The sequence below is a fragment of the Pelobates fuscus genome, chromosome 2 (genome assembly GCF_036172605.1).
Source record: "Pelobates fuscus isolate aPelFus1 chromosome 2, aPelFus1.pri, whole genome shotgun sequence".
Lineage (NCBI taxonomy): Eukaryota > Metazoa > Chordata > Amphibia > Anura > Pelobatidae > Pelobates > Pelobates fuscus.
This window is the reverse complement of record NC_086318.1, coordinates 333128058-333153902: the sequence shown is the minus strand read 5'-3', so window position 1 is coordinate 333153902 and position 25845 is coordinate 333128058. Positions and strand designations below refer to the sequence as shown.

Genomic DNA, 25845 nt, shown 5'->3' with positions numbered 1-25845 from the left:
TGATTATAGTCTAATATCTTTTGTCCAAATATTAGAATGGGCAAGATGCATTATTCAAGCATTTTTGTGAAACAGCTGAAAATTTTATTGTAAAGCATGGTGCTCTAAACAAACATCCATTGGGTTTGCAGTTCTGGAGGCAAATATATTTTACGATGAGAGAGGTTTGAAAAGAACGTAAAGATGTTTTTAAGCTTAGAGAAATGTGATGACTACTGGTGTGCAAAAGTGCATCTCCGATTGCTTAACCTTGACATAAGTAGGATACAGTAGCAAAAGATCACGTCAACTTCGGTTACTTTCAGGCCTGCCAAGCTAAAAATAAAAATTTGAACCTAGTTTGGCCACTTGAACACGTGAAGATTGGAAATCTGTTCTATAGATATAAAAATAATAATATTCCTACATACATATTAATAGGTGTCTTTATTTCCTTGCACATTCTGTGCATTAATGGACTGTTTGTACATCAATCAAGTCAATGATTATCACATACTAGATATGGGTTTCCTTTTAATACGTTGTATACACATAATATACATTTCACATTATCTATAGCAGGGGCTCCCAACGCAGTCCTCACGTACTCCCTAACAGTCCAGGATTTAGGGATTACCCTGTTGTATCTAAAGTGATGTTTTTCCCCCTCTAAAATCACCTTAGACACAACAGGGTAATCCCTAAATCCTGGACTGTTACGGGGTACTTGAGGACTGGGTTGGGAACCACTGATCTATAGCATAGCATCCTAAGGATCAAGAAGAAGCATGGTGCAATGACACCTGCTGGTTTAATAGGTCTATTGCAACTGTGTTCTTCACTTCTTCCATCTTTCAGTAGACTACACGCATATTAAAACCACATACGTGCATCATGAAAAGTGACAATTTTTTTTGCAGCTTTAGCTGTAATATTTCCTATTTATTTTTTTGTTGGATCTCTGTACAAAAGGATCAAAATGCTCTTTGTTCTCAAGTGATGGGCTTGTTTTTGGATTTACGAAGGATGTGGAATGTTTGCTGTTTGGATTACAGTGTTGACTTTTTCTTTTTCTCCACTGAATGAATGAATACAATACATGTGGAAGATCTGGGAGGCGATGACTGAAATGGCCTAAGTGAACTTCTGTGGTTAGTGCTGGCTGGCACATAGTTATTGAATCCTGATTGCCGTAATGGACTTAATTCACTGTTTGTGTTTTTCCACCCGAATGATTGGGCTAATGCACCCTTTTCTGAGTCTTTCAAAGATTCCTTTACACCAGAATACCTACTGAAAAAAATGTGCTTTCAGGGTGGAAGTTACATTTGACCTCAAAAACCCGTTCCACGTGGCAATCTGTGGTTTGGTTTATTAAATTATAATTTACCACATTTGATAACATTATGACACAATCTACATCTCCCCCAGCTTTTATTTTCCAAGTTTTAGAAGACAACCTGTGAATCAGTGTAATATGTCAATCTACCACACACATGGTGACCTCACAGGGACATAAAATATGTGTCATGGATTACATTATTATATTACATTAAATGTGTAATCCTGCAACTGCTTGTGACACAGGTAAAAAAAAATGTAAGGCTATCCTAAAAAGAGAAGTACGAGCAGTGTCGGAGAGAGTCAAGACCACCGAATCTGCCTTAGCACAGGTGCAATCCCACCTATCTACAGTAACAGACTCTATCACAAGGCTCCAAATGCAACAACAAACACTGGCACATAAACTCACCACGATGGAAGACCGCCAGAGACGGAATCATATTAAAATAAGGGGTATCCCCGCAGCGACTACGGCGGAGGAGCTTCCCCACTATATCAGGAGACTGCTGGCCACAATCCTGCCACATGCTGTGGCTAAGAAGGTAGCAATAGACAGCGTTTATCGTCTACCAGGCCACTCTCCCCTTCAGCCCAATATAGCCCGGGATGTCATCCTTCGCTGCATCTCCCTACCTGACAAGCTCCAGATCATGTCAGCGCTAAGAGGAAGGACACCCCTCACTTTCGAAACCTCGATCCTAACCTTCTACCAGGACCTGACAAGGTCCACACTTCTTCTCCGCAAGTCATTCACCCCAGTCACAACGCAGCTCCGGGCAGCAGGACTGGCCTACCGATGGGGGGCGAACGGCTCCCTCACTGTCACTCATGGCGGGACTACACACAATCTGCCCTCCGTGGCTGAAGCGACGAACTTTCTGGAGACCCTGGGGCTGCCACGTCCGAGCATCCCCCCCACCTTAGGAGCACCAGCGGCGACTTGGGATCCCGCTTCCATAAAACCATTTGTACCAAGAACGGCTGACCCGCAAAGCACGGACGACCACGATTAACAAACACACACGAACTTTGATTATATATTTTAACGTTAATGTTTTGGTTTGATTTTGCATACACCGTTTTATCATTTATTGCTCAACCTCGACTTAGTTAGGGATAGACCTAACTTATACTCATGCCGACCATAACCACCGATAACAAGACCATAGTAAGGGGCGACTACTAACCCCCCCCCCCCCGCAACCCCCTTGGTCAGGGGATTTAAACACGCACGCATATACTAACCAGCACACCTGCGTCTCAGGCCGTTAGGCCCAAACCCCGCACTATATGCACCCACCCATTCAGCTTGAAATAAGCCCGAACACTATAAGCACGCTTTAATTCATGGGAAGGGGCTACTAGAGCGACTAAACTGGGAACACTCTTATGGTACACACCTATTGCGGACAACTCACAGATATACCCAGACTAGACACCCACACCCATCACTCTCGACTAAGCAACAGACCACTAGTGCTCGACCTGTGAGGAAGCAGCACTACGAATTATAGTCACGGTCTCTTATTGAGTAACTTTAAAGTTATCGCCCGACCACACTTACCCCTAGACAAATTGACCGTACGTAAGCTTGTAACGTTACGCTTGTTGTATAACTATAAAAATTGTGCATTTGTTCCATTGCCACATGTTCGCTGCATATAATTCTTTTTTTTTTGCCATGGCTGTTGTGGCTAGGCAAACTGTTATGTCAATAACTGCACTCAAAAATAAAGAATTTAAAAAAAAAAAAAAAAAAATGTAAGGCTAATGGCAGTAGGACAAAGTAAGAAATATGGGTTCTTTGTTAAGAACAGTCCAGGTCTGCATACAAATAATAGGGATACGTAAACTGATGTTGCAGAATGTGATAGAACTCTTGAGCAAGAAACACAGTGAGCTGTAGTGGTTATGGTGATCAAAGTATTGTGTTAAAATAAAGTGCGGTTTATGACTTTAGTTTGGCAACATTAGCAGACAAGCTATATTTGTAACGTTGTCTGACTTATTTACCTATTTTATAAGAAACTCAGTCAATATATCCCCTTATAGATGACTAACAAAAATGAAATATGATATAAATATATAGCTGAACGAATTGTGCGTATATTATATATATGTATAAATATATTACCTTGAGTCTAGCACTCACTGTCTCCTCTCGGTCTGTACTTGTTTTGGTGATTATTAACTCCAGCCAAAGTATATTTATTTGTTTTTAAGAAATGCCAAACTTCTTTATAAGGGGTTCATGGTTCCGTAAGTTTTTAAAAGTGTAGACTTTGGGTTCAGAAGCATCTGATGAATGTGTTTTGACTGATCTTCTTATTCATAACAAACCTGTAATTGATTCAGGAGCACAACCATTTGTGTACAGTAATGTTCCCAGCAATTCCTGAAAGCCATCATACTCATGAAGCATGTCCATTTAAAGGGCCTGATTAATTAAGCTTTCAAATGATGGCGCCGTAAAGGAGAAGATCGGAATAAAATAGTTTCTGTATGACACAGCACTGAGGGAATTTTTAAGCTGTTCTTACAAGCCATCAATTTCCAAGTTGCCCTTGCAAATTATGTAGAACACTTTAAAGAAAAATACAAACAATTTGGTATATTGTCCAGTCCAGTCCAGTCTCTGATCTCAGTCTTATCCCAAATTAAAGCAAGTCACCTTTAGGTCATAGGTTGAAAACTGGAGCTGCATGCACACTTTATGCTGACACATAGAAAAAAATGTAATGTATTTTTTTAAAGTATTTGTTATTTTATCTCTCAACTGTCATCTTTTTAACCTTTTAGTCTTAAAGTGAACCTGTAATGGGTTTTACAACGTTAGTTAAATCCCACCAAGTACATTGAATAAATCATATAAATATAAATCATTATATTTATCATATAAATCATATATATATCATGAAATACATGAAGCATTCAGTGTAAAAAATTGTGATATACTAACTAACCTCCATTACAGCGCCACCATTTCCTGAGTGCTACATGGGTGCTTCTGTTAGCGTAACCCTCCGCATCTCCCGCGCATGTGTTATGTTTACTATGCATGGAATGCTGAATGGCCGCCTGTGGGAGGTCTTTTTTGCTCTCTCTTAGAATCTATGCCAAAGAATTGATTGATATGTCAAATTACTGACGGACATTTGGGAGAAAGACTTTTTAAATAGGTTTTTCTCCTAATCTATACGTTTGCTAGAAACATACTGCTGACACAATATAGATAGAATTTTATGCTCTTTAAAAAGAGCTAAGTTGCAGTCACAGGACACTGTGGTTGCTATTAGTGTGGTTGGTCCATCTGCTCTCATTTATCAATCAGTTCATTGGTATATCTATGCCAAAGTATTGACTGATAGGTGGGTAAAATACCTCTTTTTAAATAGGTTTGTCTCCCAATCTAAATGTTTGCTTGCTATAGAATTGTATGCTCTTTTAAAAGTGCATAAATTGTAGGGATGTTGACAGGTACCCTTTAAAAAAAAGTAAGTGTCTCTATTGTAAATTCTCTAAATGTACACTAATTAGCAAAGCATAAAAGTCTGTTTTTTAAAAGGTTTTAACAGATTTCAAGATGTTTTAAAGAACATATTTGCATGTTCTTTATTTTCTCATGTTGCGAACCTCTTTTGTTAAAACACCTTGAATCTTGCTTTTATTGCCGTGACAAACATTCAAAAAGAGGAGGCAGATAGGCACCTGCATTTGTTTTTTACTTCTACTTATTTTTACTTTGTACTGTGTCTTTAAGACTTTTCATGTTGAGTTTAACACAGTGAATGGGCTTTGTATTGCTCTGTAAAAAAACATTCATCCCAATACTCTTACCCTATCCTGGACCAGACTATAGACATTCAGAGAGCTCCAGTATTTGCCAAGTGTGGTGCTTAGAGTATCCCTTTAACCTTTTCCTTATAGGGGCAAAAGTGTTATACATTGCATTATTTTGGGATCCTGATATCAACTGCCTGCTGCTTGACAAATGATGTCAGGTTCAAACAAGTTGCACAATTTAGGGCCCTGACCGGAGGTTAGGGAACACTGATTTAGGACACACACACACATATATATATATATATAAATAATGTTTAGCGCAGGTATAAAGATTTTGTTATGGCAATGACTAATAATCTAGGTTGGTGCGGGTAGAATTCGGTTACTAATTTGGTTTTGCTTTATTCCTTGGTGAGGAACAAGGATAGAGTAACCACATATCAGGGAGGGGGGGGGGGGGAGGGAGGGGGGGGGCTTACACTCATCCCCACTGTTACTGATTGGCAGGTACATTTGTGAATGACACTAGTTTGTTCTGAAGCCTTGCAGTTGGTAGACTCATTTAAATAGGCCAAACATCACTGTATCTTCCCACTACGGGTTCAGCACACTGAAGGAACAAACCAAAGATCATTCAGCCATGATTTACCTGAACACCTCTCCTGTGTGTTACCATGCGTGAATCCCTGCAGAATTGTGATAATGTTTAGCTTAAAACATGAGGACATCAAAGCATGAACAGAAAAAGATGCCTTTAGGTGACCAGAATGATTGTTTAGGGATTCCCCCTCCTTAGTTAGGAGAGAAGTAAAATATATATATATATATCTCAGAACTGAGTTCCTGTTTCTATAAAGCAAATTTTAGCTATATCTACCAGACCAATCTAATGGACTGTCTGTATGGTGTTCAAAAGGAAGTAAAATAAATGCAAATCAAAGAGGGGTTGATAAAAATAGAAATATGTAAAGAATTCTGACTTTCCAAAAGAGAAGTAGATATAATATGACACATGTTGGGGGTACTTATAAAAAAAAAAAAAAAAAAAATCAAAACAGAAATAAAACATGTTGTAAAGAGCTAGCCATGGTGCATGGTTTTAACCAGCACATTTTATTTGAATGCCCTGTGGGAGGGTGTGATCATGAGTCAAGGTTTTGCTCAGTTGCACTCCTCTGGTTTTCACCTCTACGTCAGTAGACTATTCTTTTACGTGTGTACCTATTCTATAGCTATCATCTGAAGTAGGCAAAAGCCACTTAACCCCTTAAGGACACATGACATGTGTGACATGTCATGATTCCCTTTTATTCCAGAAGTTTGGTCCTTAAGGGGTTAAAGGACCACTATAGTACCAGGAAAACATACTCGTTTTCCTGGCACTATAGTGCCCTGAGGGTGCCCCCACCCTCAGAGCCCCCCTCCCACCGGGCTCTAGGGGGTGGAAGGGGTTAAATTTACCTCTTTCTCCAGCGCTGGGCGGGGAACTCTCCTCCTCCTCGGCTGAATGCGTGAGAAGCGTGGAAGCCCCTCTAGCGGCTGTCAATGATACAGCCACTAGAGGCTGGATTAACCCTAATGTAAACATAGCAGTTTCTCTGAAACTGCTATGTTTATAGAAGAAAGGGTTAAACCTAGATGGACCTGGCACCCAGACCACTTCATTAAGCTGAAGTGGTCTGGGTGCCTATAGTGGTCCTGTAATACATTAATAAGGAGTTGTGCATGAATGTGTGTGTGTATCTCTCTAATAGACTTGAATTCAGAAGAAACTCACTACACTGGTATACTGACCTCCTATACATTCGTTCAAACTTATAAGACATTTGTGTACAAGTGTTGTATGTAAGCTTACAGCCGAATCAGATTTCATTTCAAAATCCGATTAAACTTTAAGTCAAAAGGTTACATGAGACATGTAAAATTTTTATTTAAATAACTAAGTAATTTAAAGACTTACATTTTAATATTATGGGCTCTAACCCCTTTAAATAACATTTTACGTTTACATCAGTTTAAATGCTTAAGATAAACTATTTTAATCTGGAGCAACTATATCTCTAAACCCCTTTATGGTGCACTAGTTGGGGTCATTTTTCATTGTATGTAGTACTATTTTTTTCGGAGGCATTTAGGAATCTGCTAATTCTCAGGACCAATGCTGGTGTTGCGTTTAAGGCATAATATTCAATGCATTGCTTTTGATATAGCAATCACTATTTAAAAAGGTTGTAGCTCTGTCCACAGGAAAATACTTTAGGATACTCACTGCAGCAATTTGAGAAACATAAATCATTAAACTCAGATTCATTGTACAATCCAGAGGGAGAGAGAATGTAGGGGTCCCATACCATTTATACTAAACTCTTTAATGCTTTTTTTATGTTGTTTTCCTATGACCTCTGGCTTTACCTTGATTGGTCAAATGCATCACAGGACTCCAGACCCTTCCTTTGGCTGCTGTGCCAAAAAAATAATGGAGACTTGGCCAGCTAATCAATCTTTTTTCCCCCTGCATAGTAAAATAGCTAATTCCAGCTGCAAAATGTGTTTTTGTTTCTGAGGTCCAGGCATTCTCTTTTATCCCTTTCTTTATATCTATGCATACATACATACATACACATACACACACACACACATATATTTTTTTTACACATCTTTAGAACTTTTGATTTAAAGGCAATTGCTGTTTTTTTCCACTTAATTACCTCTTTAAAATAATAAAATAATTGCACAGCATTAACATAATAACTTATTATTAAAAGAAAAGTAGATTAACCCAGTATACACAAATGTGTTAAAATCACCATACTACATGCAATTCCAAAGGATTTTGTTACTATAGAAACTTGAAACTATATTTAGATCTATAGAAATAGGCAGCTCCCTTATCTTTATCTTGCCAATATTATTCACAGATTCTACCATTTCCCACAAACTTAAGTGTGTATCTTTATGAAGTCCAAGCTTATGGCTGGCAGAGGCCAAAGTTCTGCATTTAAATAATATAAATGAATTAATAAAATAAACATTTCTGATCTCTTTTAATAAGTCTTCCTAGCAAGTATTTGTATCATGGATCATTTGAACAGATTTGATGTCTTGCAAAATGAATGTAATAAGTAAGGTCTGCTACAACTAAAAATGTATTTTCTTATTTTTATATATATAATCACATTCTCTGTATGAAAAGAAGGACTTTTATACATTGTCAGATTGTTTATTGTCTTATAAAAACAAAATCCAATAAAATGTATAATATTTTTTTTAAAATCTACATTTTATTTGCCAATTACCCTAATCTACATATTAAAGGTTCAATACTTAGTAATTTAAAATACCGTAAGTTCTTATCAATACTCTTACATAGCCCATAGGGCTGAGAGACTTGCTGTATCTTATTGTAATGTCTTCAGTAAAGAAAGTAAAAACGACCTCATCCACACAACTGATCCCAAAGTTTTTAAATCAGTTGCAAGTCAAAATTTCAATTTTTAATGATAGTTCGAAATCAAGTGTGCTAAATCTACCAAAAACGTTATGGTGTGAAAGCAAAATCATTTCTTTTACTAGTGATCATACCTAATCGTCATTTAACTGAAATATCTGTGTGTAAGATTTTGTAGCTGGGGTAAAGCACATACTCCCAAAATTATTAGAAGAGAAAATCGTCTATATATCTGTATACTCCTTGCTGTCATTTGAGTTTTAAAAGGGAACTGCCATCTCCCAGGTTTTTAATATTATGTTTACTCATCCCTATATTTAACACGTATGTGTATATATATCTATTTATTTTTATTACAATTTGTTCGTTGTTAATTAACAAAATTAAAAGGTCTGTAACACCAAGGATCTTAAAGTATTACTCTACCACAGCTCTCCAAAAAAGTTGCCTACTTTAAATCTTTATTTTTGTCATGCAGTGTTGATACATCAGTAAATAAACAAAGTCTTGCAGAGTAAGTAATGTAATGTCTGGCTAAGCTGCACATTTTTTTTTTGTAATAGATGTTTATAACAAGATAATGCAGGCTAGAAATATATGTCTGGGAACAAGTATGTATTTTTGAGGAGTAAATTCAATGTAGGAATCCACAACTATTTTATCTACAGCTGGGTGCCTCCATCTTATAAACTTTCTGCTAAAATTAAGTTTTATATTATATCTCATCTTTTATAAGGCTAATGTTTATTCTGAATATTTAGCTTCAATTATTAAGCTCTGCTCATATTACTTCGCTTTTACATCGTAATAAACCTTAACATCAAATTCTCAGGAGAGGAGGTTATTAAAAGGGGTACTCCAGAATGGTAGCCACCCCCTCTCCCCTCCCGCCTCTGGATTTTTTATTCATGGTATAGATACTTTAATTGAACAGCATGCACAAAAGTTAAACATTAAAAGAAAAGATACTCTTTTTTTAACAGTCCTGCTAACTGCAAGCAACTTTAACCATCTAGGACTTTCATTCTGTCAGTCTATGGAGTCTGAACTCTTGGACATGGCAGAATTTGACCTATCGTAATAGGTTTGCAAAGTTCTAATTGGATAGTAGGATGGAGATAAGTGCTACAGGAGGAGAAGTCACCATGGAAACCTATAGATTGTTTTGTAGTAGTCAACATTATTTCACTCAAAATAGCAGCTATCAATCTACATCTGCCTTTGCCTGCGCAGTGTCCAAGAGAAGTCATGATGACTTGCAAGTCTCAAAGTTCCCTGTGCTCAGCCTCAATTGTGGTCAGACATGGGTTTCTGCAGGGCCGGTGCAAGGATTTTTGCCGCCCTAGGCAAAAGTAAAGTTTGCCACCCCCCCCCCCCCCATGTGACATCACAATGCCCCACTCATATGATCTGCCATGTTAACTAACACCAGTGCTGCAGTGCCGCCGTGCAGGGACAGGCTATAGACACCAGAACCACTACATTAAGCTGAAGTGGTTCTGGGGACTATAGTGTTTCTTTAATGTGAGGTAAATTAGAGATTAGTGTCACTAATAATACACTAGATTGTCTACTTACAACCAGATGAGGATGATGATGGGCTCTAACTGCAGTCTGGCTCCACTGGTCTGGTGTAGAACAGGCTCTCTGGAGGCTGTTTGTAACTGTAGTCACAAAAATCAATGTTTTGGGAGAACGGGAAGCAGCTAAAAAAAATTTGGGCCCTTTAAACAGCTCAAGGTCTGGGTCCCAGGGTCCACCTTCCACCAATGAGTTTGTTCACAGGGGGTGGAGTGTGTAGGGGATGTCCTGATATGTGTGTAAGGAATGCATTGTGTGAATCTGTGTTTGTATGTATAAGGGCTGCAAGGTATGTTTCTGTGTATGTACGGGATGCAGTGTGTGTGTCTGTAAGGGGTGCATTGAGTGTGTGAAAGGAATGCATTGTGTGTTTCTGTGTGTGCAAGGGATGCAATGTGTGTAAGGGTTGCATTGCTTGTGTGTGTGTGTGTGTGTCTGTGTGTGTAATGCATTGTGTGTTTTTCTGTGTGTAAGGGGTGCAATGTGTGTGTGTGCGTGCCTGTAGCAAGTGTGTTAAAAAATGATAAGCTTAGAGTCATGTCTACAAATGCTCGCAGTTTAGGGAATAAGATCCATGAACTTGTGGCAATAATGGCAACTGATAGTGTAGATTTAGTCGCTGTTACTGAGACATGGTATAATGAGAAAAATGACTGGGACATAGCAATACCAGGGTACTCTTTATATAGAAAAGACAGGGAAGGCAAGAAAGGGGGAGGGGTGGCCCTGTATGTAAAGGATAGCATAAAATCTAGCCTAATAAAGGTTAGTGAGGCGAACATAGAGTCCGTTTGGGTTACGTTAGAATTTGGTAATCACACAGTAACTCGTGTAGGTGTGATTTATAGGCCCCCAGGACAAATTAAAGAGTTAGATAATCTACTAGTTGAAGAAATAGCTAAAATGACAATGAAGGGGGAAGTTATCATCATGGGTGACTTTAATCTTCTTGATGTGACTTGGAAAACAAAAATAGCTACTTGTACCAGGAGCACACATATTCTAAACTCCCTACTGGGGTTGTCTCTAAAACAAGTCGTTGAGGAGCCAACTCGTAAAGAGGCCATACTAGATTTAGTGTTAACAAATGGAGATTTGGTATCAGATATTACTGTAGGTGAAAGTTTAGGATCCAGTGATCATCAGTCAGTGTGGTTTAATATAAGAACAGTGACTGAGTCACACCACACAAAAACAAAAGTTTTAGACTTTAGAAAAACAGACTTTTCTAAAATTAGAATATGTGTAAAGGAGTCATTATCAGACTGGAGCAATTTAAATGGAGTCCAAAAGAAATGGGATTATTTAAAAGTTGCACTACTGAAGGCAACAGAAAATTGCATTAGGCTTGTCAGTAAAAGCAAAAAATTCAAGAAACCACTGTGGTACTCCGCAGATGTGGCCAAAATAGTAAAAAACAAAAAGTTAGCATTTAGTAATTATAAACAAACCCAGAGTGAGGAAGACAGAATGACCTATAAGATTAGGCAGAAAGAGGCTAAGCAAATTCTAAGAGCTTCCAAATCACACACAGAAGAGAAAATAGCACAGTCAGTAAAAAAGGGGGACAAAACTTTTTTTTAGATGCATAAATGAGAAAAGAAAAGTAAAACAAGGATTAGTTAGATTAAAAACAAAATAAGGAAGGTATGTAGATGAGGATAAAGGTCTAGCTGACTGCCTCAATGAATATTTTTTTTCGGTATTTACAGATGAAAATGAAGGAAAGGGACCTCAGTTAAGAAAAAGGATAAATGAGTCATTTATTACACGTGAGTTTACAGAGGAAGAGGTTCTATTTCAACTGTCAAAAGTAAAGACAAATAAGTCAATGGGACCTGATGGAATACACCCAAAGCTATTAAAAGAGCTTAGTGGTGTACTAGCAAAACCATTAACAGATTTATTTAACCAATCATTGATAACAGGAGTAGTCCCAGAAGATTGGAAGTTAGCGAATGTTGTGCCCATTCACAAGAAAGGTAATAGGGAGGAGTCGGGAAACTATAGGCCAGTAAGCCTTACTTCAGTAGTGGGGAAAGTGATGGAAACCATGTTAAAGGATAGGATTGTTGAATATCTAAATTCACATGGATTTTAAGATCAGAGACAACATGGGTTTACTTCAGGGAGATCATGCCAAACTAATCTTATTGATTTTTTTGATTGGGTAACTAAAATTATAGATCAGGGTGGTGCAGTAGACATTGCTTACCTAGATTTCAGTAAGGCTTTTGATACTGTTGCACATAGAAGGCTTATCAATAAACTACAATCTTTGAGTTTGGATTCCAATATTGTTGAATGGGTAAGGCAGTGGCTGAGTGACAGGCAACAGAGGGTTGTAGTCAATGAAGTATATTCTAAGCTTGGGCTTGTCACCAGTGGGGTACCCCAGGGATCTGTACTTGGACCCATTCTCTTTAATATTTTTATTAGTGATATTGCAGAAGGTCTTGATGGTAAGGTGTGTCTTTTTGCGGATGATACTAAGATATGTAACAGGGTTGATGTTCCAGAAGGGATAAGCCAAATGGCTAATGATTTAGGTAAACTAGAAAAATGGTCAGAGTTGTGGCAACTGACATTTAATGTGGATAAGTGCAAGATAATGCATCTTGGACGTAAATACCCAAGGGCAGAGTACAACATATTTGATAGAGTCCTAATCTCAACATCTGAGGAAAGGGATTTAGGGGTGATTATTTCTGATGACTTAAAGGTAGACAGACAATGTAATAGAGCAGCAGGAAATGCTAGCAGAATGCTTGGTTGTATAGGGAGAGGTATTAGCAGTAGAAAGAGGGAAGTGCTCATGCCATTGTACAGAACACTGGTGAGACCTCACTTGGAGTTCTGTACACAGTACTGGAGACCCTATCTTCAGAAGGATATTGATACCTTAGAGAGAGTTCAAAGAAGGGCTACTAAACTGGTTCATGGATTGCAGGATAAAACTTACCAGGAAAGGTTAAAGGATCTTAACATCATGTATAGCTTGGAGGAAAGACGAGACAGTGGGGATATGATAGAAACATTTAAATACATAAAGGGAATCAACACAGTAAAGGAGGAGACTATATTTAAAAGAAGAAAAACTACCACAACAAGAGGACATAGTCTTAAATTAGAGGGACAAAGGTTTAAAAATAATATCAGGAAGTATTACTTTACTGAGAGGGTAGTGGATGCATGGAATAGCCTTCCAGCTGAAGTGGTAGAGGTTAACACAGTAAAGGAGTTTAAGCATGCGTGGGATAGGCATAAGGCTATCCTAACTATAAGATAAGGCCAGGGACTAATGAAAGTATTTAGAAAACTGGGCAGACTAGATGGGCCGAATGGTTCTTATCTGCCGTCACATTCTATGTTTCTATGTTTCTATGTGATGGGTGTCAATCTCTCCCCCCTCCCTTGTCCCTCTCTTCTCCCCCATCTCCCTCCCTTGTCCCTCTCTTCTCCCCCCCCCCTTGTCCCTGTCTTCTCCCCCCCTTGTCCCTCTCTTCTCCCCCCTCTTTTGTCACTATCTTCTCCCCCCCTTGTCCCTCTCCTCTCCCCCCTCCCTTGTCACTCTCTTCTTCCCTCCCCACTCTTATTTCGCCTCCCTCCCTGTCAATTTCTTCCTCCCCTCCCTATCAATTTCTTTCCCCCTCTTAATTTATTCCCCCCTCCCTTTCATTTTATTCTCCCCCTTTCAATTTATCCCCCACCCTCCCTGTCAATTTATTCCCCCCTTCAATTCCCCCCTCCCCTTTCAATTCCCCCCCTTTCAATTTATCCCCAACCCTCCCTGTCAATTTATTCCCCCCCTTTCAGTTTATCCCCACCTTTCAACCCCCCCCCTTTCAATTTATTCCCCCCCTTTCAATTTATCCCCCCCTTTTAATTTATTCCCCCCCTTTCAATTCTTTCCCCCCCTCCCTTTCAATTTATCCCCCTCTCACCTCCCCCCCACCCACCTCTATTGTAGCGTGGCCGAGCTCTGTATGGTCCGTGGGTACAGGGAGCTTTTGTTTCCTGTACCCGGCCGGACTAAAAGGAAGTGCACACTGAGTGTGCACTTCCTGTTAGTCCGGCCGGGTACATGAGACAGATGCTCCCTGTACCCGCGGACCATACAGTGCTTGGCCACGCTACAGTGAGGGAGTGACAGGTGGGAGCGCTGAGCGCTTTCCTCCTGTCAGCCCCTCTCCTCATGCTGCGCCCGGGCGGTGCGCCCTCATGGACGCACCAGCCCGGGCAAAGCTGCAGCCGCCTGAGGCTCTCTGCAGAGCGCTCGGGCGGCTGCAGCATTAGGGGGGCCGGCGGCTGCCTAGTCCACCTTACAGGTAGCGCCGGCCCTGGGTTTCTGAGATTTGTAGTTCAGTAATCACTGTTCTGGTGAAAGATTTTAGTTGAAAACCATTCCCAAAAATCTTTGCTGTTTTTCCTGATGATCTGTACATCTGTTGACATGTACAACTGTGTTACTGAACTAAACACTGCAAGTTAAAAAGGAGAGTTGAACAGGAAAAGCGTATGAAACTGCAGTTACATCAGATACCCGGGTACACTAACCAGTAAAAAATTAACTATTTTTCTAGGCAGAGGGACAGGCGAGACGGGATAAGATGCAGAATGGTGCTAAATATGTATGCATTGTTTATTTTTGCAAAAAACTATACGGAATTGAGCATTCAGAAAAACACTGTTCATTATTCAGGCAAAAAGCTATTTATGTTCATTAATTTTGAGCTACTGCATGGAATATCCATTTAACATTTAACAATCTAACCGAGAAATTTAAAAACTTACAGAACAAAACCAACATATAAATGAATTCTATCATGCTTAAAACGAAAAAAAAAAAAAAGCTAGACTAATCTCCCACTGTCAGAAAAATTCAACATTTAAGTCCTTAAAAGTTAGGCAAATTAGTTTTTTTTTTTCCTTCTTCAGTTGGCACCTGACAATCATATCATGCAAATCAGTTGAAGTGCCTTTTTATTATAGAACGTTATTGAAAATCATAAGACTTCCATCCACTGCAGCACAATTTGCTGATAAATGTTCCAACCGACCTCTTCATGTATTTTTATTTTTTTTGAAGGCGCTGTGTAGAATATCGAAACTGGGCATCAAAACCAAGTCTTCCATGACCCCACAATGACACACAGCTGCTTTTATCAGCATGAAGACCGAGTATCACATGAATAACAGTTATACTAGTTCTGGAAAATGTATATTAATAGAGAAAGACATCATTTAAAGGTAAGACATAACGTGGACTAACTTAAAAGTGTGTTTATGTAAATGCTTTTCTTTTGATTTCTATGCTATTGACACATTTTATATATTACATTTAAAAAAATGAATATCACATTTTTATATATTATATTTTCTGAATTACAGTATGACTATAGGTACATCCAAACATATTTAATACAAGGTAGCTATACACAAACCAAATGGGTTTATTTACTAAACTTTAAATTACAGTGAATCTAATCCAAATGGCAAAATCATAGCCAAAATAGGCAGCCTGGTACTATAGTTTAGTTGGAACACTTTTAAAGCTCTGCTGTTGTTGCCCATATTTTGCCATTTGCATTTCAATTTGATGCAAATGGAATATAACTTGTAACGGTCTGGCCCTTATAATAGTGAAACATGTGGCAGAATGACATATGACATTAGTGACATATATGGCATTTAAATGGCATGAAATCTACAATTTCATTGGATGAATGGTTATCCCAGGTCTTCGATAGTAATATTTGGTTATAGATGTGTTTTTTTAAAAAATGTGTTATAGATATGCATTTTCTTCTTTTAATAGCAACACAAATAGCGTGCCAAATACAGTATATCTGAATATCAGGAATTTGTGCATTGCTTTAACTGCAAGTTAGAATTTTTGTTAAAATATTTGTATTTTTATTATTCTAATTCTGCCGCTTTTTTCAAATGCCTATAAAAACCAAACAGCTAATCAGAAAACTCTTCAAACTTGGCACAATAGTAGTGACTTATGGTGTTATACACTTTGCAACAAAAAGTCATAGGTCACATGACCTGGCCGCCATATTGATTTTGGCAACTAATTTTCACACAATATTCTAACAATTGCTCCTCCAGAATTATTTGTTCTACAGATGTTCAAATTGCTGTACAAGGTCATGTTGTGACCTATTTCACATTTGTGATAGCAAACAGCTCCTTCTCTGATATCAGTTGTTAGAACAATGCGAATTGTGGCACACAAGTCTATGGCAAGGTTCTCTACCTCAGTTGTTCAAAGAAAAATAGTACGAAATTCAAGTTGGCTACCACAAAATAATAATTATGCCTTTATTTCACCATTGAACTACAACACAACTTATTAAACATATGGTTACTCAATAACAAAGTTCATATAGTATATGCTGTCCAAAGTCACACAGGTAAAAAACAAACAACAAAAAAACAATATTCATAAAACTTTGTCAAAATGTAGAGATATTTTATGGGCTGCTGTATTTGAAATATGGAGGTGAAACGACACATGGTGTGGTGGCCATTTTAATTTGTGTGCACATTTTTAAAAGAAATATATAAAAATCTTGTGCCCTGAAACAATTTACGTGACAGGTGTGAACATTTAATTATGGAGCTTGGTTGTGGTCTATATTTAGATTTGTTCAAGAGAAATCAAAAAGTAATAAGAAGGCATTTTAAAATATTCAAAAACATTACTATGTGTTTTTCATAAAACTGTCAATTCAAAATTGATAAACCAAAACTTTTTAAAATCAGAGTGCTGAAAATTAGCTGTGGTGTGTTCCACTACAGGCAATATAAAGCTAATATGTTTCATGGTGTGGTGACCATATTGGTTTCTATGACCAAAATTTCAAATATTCTTTAAAAATGTAACACTTTGTAGTTTACTTTTCTACATGCAATCTTTATGCACTTGCTATGGTATACTCCTATGCTTTACTGCCTCTTAAAGTTGGTTAGTATAAACATATAATACAGTGCATTTGTGAAATAACTTTAAAATCAAAATGACCTAACAAAATATTGTGTTGTGGTGATAACATGTATGGTAAGCTCTGCCATTTGCACTGTGAAATCCATATTTCTCATGGTCTGGTGGCTTTATTGCTGTATTTGTCTAATGATGCAAATCATCAATATATTTTAAAATTTAAACATTTGCTGCATCCATGGTCTTATGTCTAGCCTCATCTACAGGTTGATCAGTAATGGCAGCCATTTTGAAATTGTCATAAATGTGTACATTAGCTATTAAAATAACCAGTAAATGAAAATAGTTTGACAGAAACTCTATAAAATTGGTGCAATAATAAATATCAACAGTGTGGCCCGCCAGACCACATGAACCCCATATTTCTTATTGGATTACATGATCAATTTTGAAAAATCTTCAAATAACTTTATAAAATACATATCTTCACAATTTAACTCTCTATCTGCAAAATCTGCAAAAGTGTTCTATCCAGGCTTTTGTGCAAGGCCACTTTTCATTGGTGATATTTTATTCTCTTGTAGCTTTTGTGTTGTATCAACCTGGAGTCTGAAACTTAAAAAAATAGAATATTTATAGTCTTCCACTTATGGTTATTGTATATACTAGTATATTTTCATATTAAAGGGACACTATAGTCACCTGAACAACTTTAGCTTAATGAAGCAGTTTTGGTGTAAAGAACATGCCCCTGCAGCCTCACTGCTCAATCCTCTGCCATTTAGGAGTTAAATCCCTTTGTTTATGAACCCTAGTCACACCTCCCTGCATGTGACTTGCACAGCCTTCCATAAACACTTCCTGTAAAGAGAGCCCTATTTAGGCTTTCTTTATTGCAAGTTCTGTTTAATTAAGATTTTCTTATCCCCTGCTATGTTAATAGCTTGCTAGACCCTGTAAGAGCCTCCTGTATGTGATTTAAATTCAATTTAGAGATTGAGATACAATTATTTAAGGTAAATTACATCTATTTGAAAGTGAAACCAGTTTTTTTTTCATACAGGCTCTGTCAATTATAGCCAGGGGAGGTGTGGCTAGGGCGGCATAAACAAAAACAAAGTGATTTCACTCCTAAATTACAGTGAATTGAGCAGTGAAATTGCAGGGGAATGATCTATACACTAAAACTGCTTTATTTAGCTAAATTAATTTAGGTGACTATAGTGTTCCTTTAAGAAGATTATTTTATCCCTGTGTGTTGAGTAAGTAATTGCCACATGGCTCAGGAAAGTTTAAAATATTGACAGAAATGAAGTGAATGTAATTTTCCATTTAACCTTTAAACATATTGGATATGAAGGATCATGCGTTGAAATAAATAAAGAAGAGCATAAATGGGCAGCTCAATGTGGTGCAAGAGGAAGCATCACTAAAGGTGTGGAATTGGAGCTGTTTTAGGTCAACAGCTTGATTTATGTTTTCTGGAGTTGAAGTAAGTCGTGACCACAATATTGTATATTTTCTTGTACATTTTTCAGAGAGAGAGAGAGTGTGTGTTTGGTATATGTAAGTGGCTGTGTCACATCAAACATACCTTTCTCCTGTTGTTTCTTATTTTCATCTTTCAGAATATGTTTTTCTTTTCTTAATTTCTTATCTATTTCATTTTAAAACATAGGACAACATAGATACTACTTGTGTATTTTTCTTTGCTGGACAATCTTGACAAAGGGTGGGTTTTATGGCAAGCTCCACATCCTTTGTCAAGCTAACAAATAGTGTGGTGCTTGCCTTAAGCTCTACCCTTTGTCGAATCTAATGTGCACCTTTTTTTGAAAAATAAAGTTTCCAAGATTTAAATACGTGTTAGATGCGGTGGCACATTACTTTCTAGGCAAAATTAAAAATTTTCTAGCAAACCGCATTTCGGCAATTTTCAATCCAGCGAATTAAAACTGGTGAATTCAAACTAGTGAATTAAAACTGGTGAATTCAAACACACAAATTCAAACTCACGAATGTAAACACACAAGTTCAAACTCACAATTTCAAACTGGTGAATTCATAGAGGTGAATTTCATCCCGACGAATTCACACAGGCACACTTCGTTCCTGAAAGAGGGCTTAAGAAAAAATAGACTTAACGTGTAACACTAAAATTGAAATACCATCAATACTACTGTAATATATGGCAATAAAAATTTTCATTGTAGCACAATGTTGTATAGTAGTATCTTTTATAAATGCGCATTGCATTCACCAGCAAAAACATTTTTCAGCTTCCAGGCTTTAAAAATTGACGTACGCATTAGATTCGGTGGCTCATTAGATTCAAGTGAATACGGTACATAAGACAATAGAGAAATAGATCAGAAATAAAGAAAAGAAGAACAGATTCTGTAACAATACAAGAAACGTAAGTTTGAAGTGATAAAGCTTCTTTAATGTAATGTTGACAAAAAATACTGTTAGAAATATCTTTTTAGGAACATGACCAGGCTAAAGGTGCCTAGAATTACCTGTACTGATAAAACATAATTTTTTTTTAAAAATAACACATGGCAGGGCAAGATTTTGTAAAATCCATTAAAATGAAATGATAGTTAAAAATAATGACTGAATAGGATACTCTGAAAATAAACAATAATAAGGATATTATAAGAAATTAAGTCAAATCTAGACATACACAATCCCTACACTGGTCTGCTTATTTCGGTTTCGCAATGTTTTTAAGAATTTTGTTGGTATTTATATTTTTTCTTAAAATAACTTCCGATATTTTTTTTTCTCACAAACCCGGTTTCTTTTTGACACAAGTGGTGGAAAGGATCTTGCATTTAAAATATGCAGAAATTATTTTTTCTTAATGCTATCGAGGAGCCATTGAAAAGAAAACCGCAAGCCGCCGTCCATCAGCTATATCCGAGCTAAACTAATGCAGTAAATAGGTGTCTGTGCAAGTCAGACACCTTTCATTACAAAGCAATGAAATCTGAGTCATTGACAGCTCGATATTTCAATCATTGGCGCTTGTATTAGTCATTGTTGGCTTTTTCATATTACTGGGTGACTCAGAAGAAGAAATGTAAATTCATTTGCAGAACCCTGGCAGGAAGCGAGAATATGAAAACAGCTAAACTTCAGACCACAGTTTTTTCACTATTTTCAAGATTCTTTGATCACTTTCTTTATTTATTCTTTAGACAATTAATGTTACAATTGAGGTACTATTTCTACAGCATCCTTAATTTCCCATCCATTAGAACGTTGAACCAGTTCACTCGAAGCATCTGAGCAAAACACTACTTTACTCTTATTGTCTTTGCAAGCATAGTACATTGTTGTTAAGACCTCTGATCGTTGTAGCTTCCAGTGTTCCAAACCGACAAACTTAACTTTACAGTGTAACAGAGGAATATGCCCTGTAATCCATAAGTTATTTTAAGTTAATCTGAATATACTTTTGGACCTCACGGCATCTTGCAACCCTGTGACTCTTTATTTTCTTGCTATTTTGAGTGCAACGTCAAGATGGAACATTTCCTATGTGTACAAAAAAGTGTGAGTTCTAACAACCTTCCAATATTTACAATACAGTAGATGTATAGATTACCGTAAATAAAATGTGGTTGCTAATACTAAATTGTTGCTTTCTATTGGTGACCAGTAGTGATGTACCGAACGGTTTGCTGGCAAATAGTTCCTGGCGAACATAGCGTGTTCGCGTTCGCCAAGGCGGGCGAACATATGCGCGGTTCGATCCGCCCCCTATTGGTCATCATTGAGTAAACTTTGACCCTGTGCCTCACAGTCAGCAGACACATTCTAGATAATCAGCAGCAGACCCTCCCTTGCAGACCCTCCCACCTCTTGTACAGCATCCATTTTAGATTAATTCTGAAGCTGCATTCTTAGTGAGAGGAGGGAAAGTGTAGCTGATGCTGATTTGATAGGGAAATGGATAGCTAGGCTAGTGTATTCAGTGTCCACTACAGTCCTGAAGGACTCATCTGATCTCTGCTGTAAGGACAGCACCCCAAAAAAGCCAGTTTTAGGGCTAGAACATCAGTCTGCTTTTTTTTCCTGTGTAATCTAATTGCAGTTGCCTGCCTGCCGGCTTCTGTGTCAGGCTCACAGTGGATACTGTGCCCACTTGCCCAGTGCCACCACTCATATCTGGTGTCACTGTAATAGATTGAATAGCAGTTAGTTGTCTGCAAGCGTCTGTGTGTCAGGCCTACAGCGTGTACTCTGCCAACCTCTGCCAGTGCACAGTGCCACTGATATCTGGTGTCACAATAGCGTGCATTTAAAAACATTTTTTTTTCACTGTTATAGATTGAATAGCAGTTAGTTGTCTTCAAGCGTGTGTGTCAGGCCTACAGCGTCTACTCTGCCAACCTCTGCCAGTGCACAGTGCCACTCATATCTGGTGTCACAATAGCGTGCATTTAAAAACAAAAAATGTTTTTTCACTGTTATAGATTGAATAGCAGTTAGTTGTCTTCAAGCGGGTGTGTCAGGCCTACAGCGTCTCCTCTGCCAACCTCTGCCAGTGCACAGTGCCACTCTTATCTGGTGTCGCAATAGATTGCATTTAAAAGCCAAAAATGTTTTTTCACTGTTATAGATTGAATAGCAGTTAGTTGTCTTCAAGCGGGTGTCAGGCCTACAGCGTGTACTCTGCCAACCTCTGCCAGTGAACATTGCCACTCATATCTGGTGTCACAATAGCGTGCATTTAAAACCAAAAAATGTTTTTACACTGTTATAGATTGAATAGCAGTTAGTTGTCTTTAAGCGTGTGTGTCAGGCCTACAGCATGTACTCTGCCAACCTCTGCCACTGCACAGTGCCACTCATATCTGGTGTCACAATAGCGTGCATTTAAAAACCCCAAAACTTTTTTCACTGTTATAGATTGAATAGCAGTTAGTTGTCTTCAAGCGGGTGTGTCAGGCCTACAGCGTGTACTCTGCCAACCTCTGCCAGTGCACAGTAGATCCCCCCTCATTATTTTTATGGCCCCCACCCACTGCTCACGGGTGGGGGCGGGCGGGAGGACAGTAGATCCCCCCATTGTGATTTATGGCCCCCACCCACTGCGCAGGGGTGGGGGCCAGGGGGAAGGACAGTAGCCCCCCCCCCCCTTATCCTTATTTACTGAATATTCCCCAGTATAACAATGTTTGGCATTTAGTGAATATTCCCTATTCTGCTCTGTGTCAGTGTGTATCAGGGTCTCTGAGGACAGCTGTCAATCCATATCTCCCAAGTGACCCTATGTAGGAGGAACAGTCCCTATTCTGCTCTGTGTCAGTGTGTATCAGGGTCCCCGAGGACAGGTGTCAATCCATATCTGCCAAGTGACCCTATGTAGGGGAAACAGTCCCTATTCTGCTCTGTGTCAGTGTGTATCAGGGTCTCTGAGGACAGGTGTTAATCCATATCTGCCAAGTGACCCTATGTAGGGGGAACAGTCCCTATTCTGCTCTGTGTCAGTGTGTATCAGGGTCCCTGAGGACAGGTGTCAATCCATATCTGCCATGTGACCCTATGTAGGGGGAACAGTCCCTATTCTGCTCTGTGTCAGTGTGTATCAGGGTCTCTGAGGACAGGTGTCAATCCAAATGTCAAGGTGTCAATATGTCAAATGTCAGGTGCCAATCCATATCCATTGTGATTTAGGAATGTTAGGTGATTTATGCCCTTTATGGATTAAAACCAACTGTGTAATTTTCCATGGGAGTTTTGCCATGGATCCCCCTCCGGCATGCCACAGTCCTGGTGTTAGTCCCCTTGAAACAACTTTTCCATCACTATTGTTGCCAGAAAGAGTCCCTGTGGGTTTTAAAATTCGCCTGCCCATTGAAGACTATGGCGGTTCGCCCGGTTCGCGAACATTTCCGAAAATTGGATGTTTGCGACATCACTAGTGACCAGTAACTTTCTAAAATATTATTTTTGAAACCACAGTAATGCCTAGCACCACCTAGTGTTGAAACAAAAGTTCTGAATTGTACGGTGGCAGTGTAAGAATGACCTTTCATTTTAAACTCAATGTAGATGAACTGAAATCCGCTGAAGAGTGTTAGTTTGTATTAACCTGCCTCAGTGTCAAGAAGCTGAAAAGGAGTCACTGTCAGAATGTGTCTAGAAATTAGCTATTTGGAATATGTCTGCTTGATGGCTGTCATTGAAATATCTCCTTTGTGATTGTGGGTAGATATGTTGTGATGCTTTTTGTATCTTTCTGCTGGATCTCTTAAGTTTTATGTAGTTAATGTGCTTTTTTTTTTTTGGTCAATATAAGATTTTTTGCTCAATTTAAAAGCAAAGAAAAAAACACACCAGGAGAAAATATCCCCAACATAGGGAAGGCAAAGAAGACAGAAATATGGTAAGCAAGAAATAGGAATCGCAGAAATTATATAGAGACTTTCTAAAAAGAACTTGTGGGAACAATAAACAAGTGGTGTGTATCATTCTATAGCAGGGCTGCCCAACAGGTAGATCCCCAGATGTTGTAAAACTACAACCCCCATGATGCTTTGTCATTCTAAAGGCATGCAAAGCATCATGGGAGTTTTAGTTCTACAACATCTGGGGATCTACCTGTTGGGCAGCCCTGTTCTATAGTCTTAAAATGCAAAATAATGTGACTCATGTAGACCAGAGGAAGCCTTGGAATAAATCCAGAGGCTTATGTGTATAGTAGGTAACTATAAATAATGAACAAGAGAGTGAGGGAAGAGGGTAAAGGGCAGGTCCCCTTGGAGAGAGCAGGGGAAGAGAAGATAAGCAGGGAGAAAAAAGGCAAATAGCTTAGAATAAAAGGAATTAAGAATCAGGAAAGGGGCTACCCACCTCCAGGTGGCCCCAGGACTCATCCCACCATTCCCCAGATGTCCCCTATCCAGGAAATGGAGCCATAGGGCCCAAGTTGAGCAATAATGCTTCTGTCTCTGGTATAGGAAGGCCATAATATTGTCCATGGTTTTAATTTTTTTGTGCTTTGTAACCCATTGTTGGAATGTCAGCGGGCAAGTGCTTCTCCACAGTGTGGTGTAATCTATGTGGTGTAATCACCAAATTAATATAAATATTACACAAGGTTCGTCTACATTAAAAGGTATTTATTTAGAAGGCAACAACACAATACTATCACAAACACACAGCCCAGACCCACGGAGCAACAACCCTTTTAAATCTATCTATCTATATAGTAATCCCTTTCCCCACACGTTTGATCTCACCCACGGTTAGGCCTTCACATCTAGTAATGGCTCACTGCTGCAAGTCCAACATCACATCCACCAAGGAAGAAAAGGAAGCAACAGAGTATAACATGGTTCACCAAGATAGCACATGGCGTCTGCTCAGTAGCACAGCCAAGAAGGAACAGAGAGGAATGAGGATAGTGGGGGGAGTGGCTATCTCTTTCCTGACTTGTAAATTACCATATCAATTACCATATCAAAGTAAAGCTTATCCCCCTGTAAGAAAGATCTACATGAACTTGATCACATGACCCCTGGTCACCATGCTAGTTTGATGACAGAATGTCACCACACACAGTTCGGGGATTAGGGGTGCTGCAATCATGCAGGATATCTGGGTATTTCACTATGGTAGCACCCAAATCTTGCTTCTACCCACATCATGCCACCCTTCTCCTACACAACTGGTGTTAATTGGGACCACTTTTACAAGCAGGGGCACTTCCTCCATAACGCCAAAACATTAGATTCATTGTTACTCCATTTCTCAACATCTCTAACAAAGCAAAATTGTAATCACAAAAGCTAGAACACATGTGCTGTACTTGGTCTGATGGGCAGAAAGTGGGTTCTCCTGCTCTCAATGTCTCCTATTTCTCAGCATAGAGGGCTTTGCCTTTGGTGAAGTGACTGGACTTTTATATTATTTTTTAAGAAAATCTATACAACTAGAAGCAATTAAAATAGATTTTCTCCCTCTTTGGTTAAAATAAAAGTTCTGTGTACCAAGACAGGTAGACTTTAAGCAATGGGATTGATCAATCTTCATAGTTAAAAGCAAAGTGTAATGCAAAGTTTACTTAGGGTATATGTGCATTGACGCTTAATAAACTTTATTGCAAAATCTTGCACTCATCTTCCCAAGATGCCCCATGTGATTAATGGGAGATAGTCATTGAGCATTTAAATAATACATTATAATGTAGTCCATGGAACAGCGCAGATAAGGAAATGGGCCTTGACAGGGCCAGGAAGTAGGCATGGAATCTAAATTTAATTCTGGGCTGTGGGTTAGAAAATGGAATTGCGGGTGGGGCTTAAGTAGCATATATATAGAGTGGCCATCTTGGGAAATGGACATTTTAACTAAAGCTTTAACTTACCTGTTAGTTGTCTCTCCCACCCTCCCGTATGTTGTAGTTGTTATTTCCCGTTTGGTCACAGCGGCGGGGAAGGGCTAGGTTAAGTGGGGGGTAGGTGGAGTATGAATGGGTCATGGCGAGGCTTAGGCAGGAGTGTTACACTTGGTTGGTAGGTTCGAGCTCATCGGGGGCTCCGAACCTTGGGGTGTAGCGGTGTTTCCGCACACCCCTATAGTTTAAACATTTGGATATGGGGCCTCTTTTGGTAGGTCGTGTTATATGTAATTTATATGGTCATATATTGTTATATTGGTACGGGGTCATTGCCAGGGGTATTTATGTATGGGGGGGGGGATATTGTTTCTAAATATTATTACTATTTTGGTAGTGACCCCA

The 25845-nt window shown here is 38.7% G+C and overlaps 1 protein-coding gene across 1 annotated transcript in view; it reads left to right on the top strand.

Moving 5' to 3' along the window:
• The window catches only part of BACH2 (BTB domain and CNC homolog 2), a 308892-nt gene that overhangs the window by 131537 nt on the left and 151510 nt on the right, over positions 1-25845 (top strand). Inside the window, exon 3 of the mRNA XM_063441318.1 lies at positions 15225-15385. Coding sequence (XP_063297388.1) covers positions 15353-15385 — 33 coding nt within the window. The 5' untranslated portion in view covers positions 15225-15352. The remainder of the gene's footprint in view (positions 1-15224; positions 15386-25845) is intronic.